This window comes from Lepisma saccharinum, chromosome 3, assembly GCF_977018435.1.
Source record: "Lepisma saccharinum chromosome 3, izLepSacc3.1, whole genome shotgun sequence".
NCBI lineage: Eukaryota > Metazoa > Arthropoda > Insecta > Zygentoma > Lepismatidae > Lepisma > Lepisma saccharinum.
In genome coordinates, this window is record NC_139231.1 from 58,377,468 (window position 1) to 58,378,647 (window position 1,180).

Genomic DNA, 1,180 nt, shown 5'->3' on the forward strand with positions numbered 1-1,180 from the left:
TGCCAGCAAGGTGTTCCTTCAGTGGGCCGAACAGGTGAAAGTCTGGTGGGGCCAGGTCTGGACTGTATGCTGGATTCTTTAGAATTTCCTAATGCCAGGAATTGACTTTTTGCGTCACTGATGCAGCCACTTGGGGACGAGCATTGTCATGGAGAATGATGACCTCCTCCAGAGATTTTGTTGGACGTTTCCAGCACAGAGAAGCTCGTAGACAATCCAGTGTAGCACAATATGCAGCAGCATTTACAGTTGCTCCTTTAACTCCATAATCAGCAAGAATCTGGCTGTCCCAGAAAATGGTAAGCAAAACCTTTCCTGCAGATGGAGTTGTCCTGAATTTTTTGGGTGGGGCGAGAGTATGTTTCCATACCATACTCTGTCACTCAGGGGTGTAGTGAATAACCCACGATTCATCCCCGGTAACAATGCGATCAAGGAATGTGTTTCCAGCCCTATGGTACCGGAGCAAATGCTCAAGACTGTATCCCATACGGTCCTCTGTATGCTGTGGTGTGAGCTGTCTGAGGACCGATCTTGCTGCCACTTTGTGATACCCAAATATTTCATGGATGATGGTATATGAAATGCCCACTGCATCCGCTGTTGTTTGGATTGTTGACCACCGGTCCTGAATCAATGCCTCCACAGTGTCAACATTCCTCTGTGTATGGGATGTGCGAGGCTGTCCAGAATGGGGTTCATCGAACACATTTACATGCCCTGCGTTAAACTTTCCACACCAGTTACAGACATTTGTGAATGTCATGCACATGTCACTATACACTGCACACAACTCACGACAGATTTCAGGTGGTTTCTGTCCCTTTGACCACAGAAACTGAATCACACTCCGCAGCTCAACTGTGTCAAACACAATGATATATAAATAGCTAAATAGCTGACTCGCCACGGACAAGTGAAGCCACACAGGAGGTCTCCATGTATGGCAAGAACCCATTGGCTGTATGCACGGTAGCCGTAATTATGGTTATTTCTTGCAGTGCATATAAATGTATATCCCTGGGAAAGCCAGGGTCGGATGTTTCCTTTCATAGATGTGTATTTATTAATTGTGTACCTACATTTCTACTGTGAAATACATAACTATTTTATGTATATGTTACTAGAAATGTGAGAATGCATGAAAGGAAGCCAGTTCTTGTTTCGCTCTACATATTTT

General features: G+C 44.8%; 1 protein-coding gene across 1 annotated transcript; it reads right to left on the reverse strand.

The window, feature by feature from the left end:
* Positions 1-379: 379 nt before the first annotated feature.
* On the reverse strand, positions 380-958 carry LOC145985545 (histone-lysine N-methyltransferase SETMAR-like). Its single transcript, XM_083119615.1, has one exon. It carries the CDS (start codon positions 956-958, stop codon positions 380-382), a length of 579 nt encoding a protein of 192 aa, XP_082975741.1.
* Between the last annotated feature and the right edge of the window lie 222 nt (positions 959-1,180).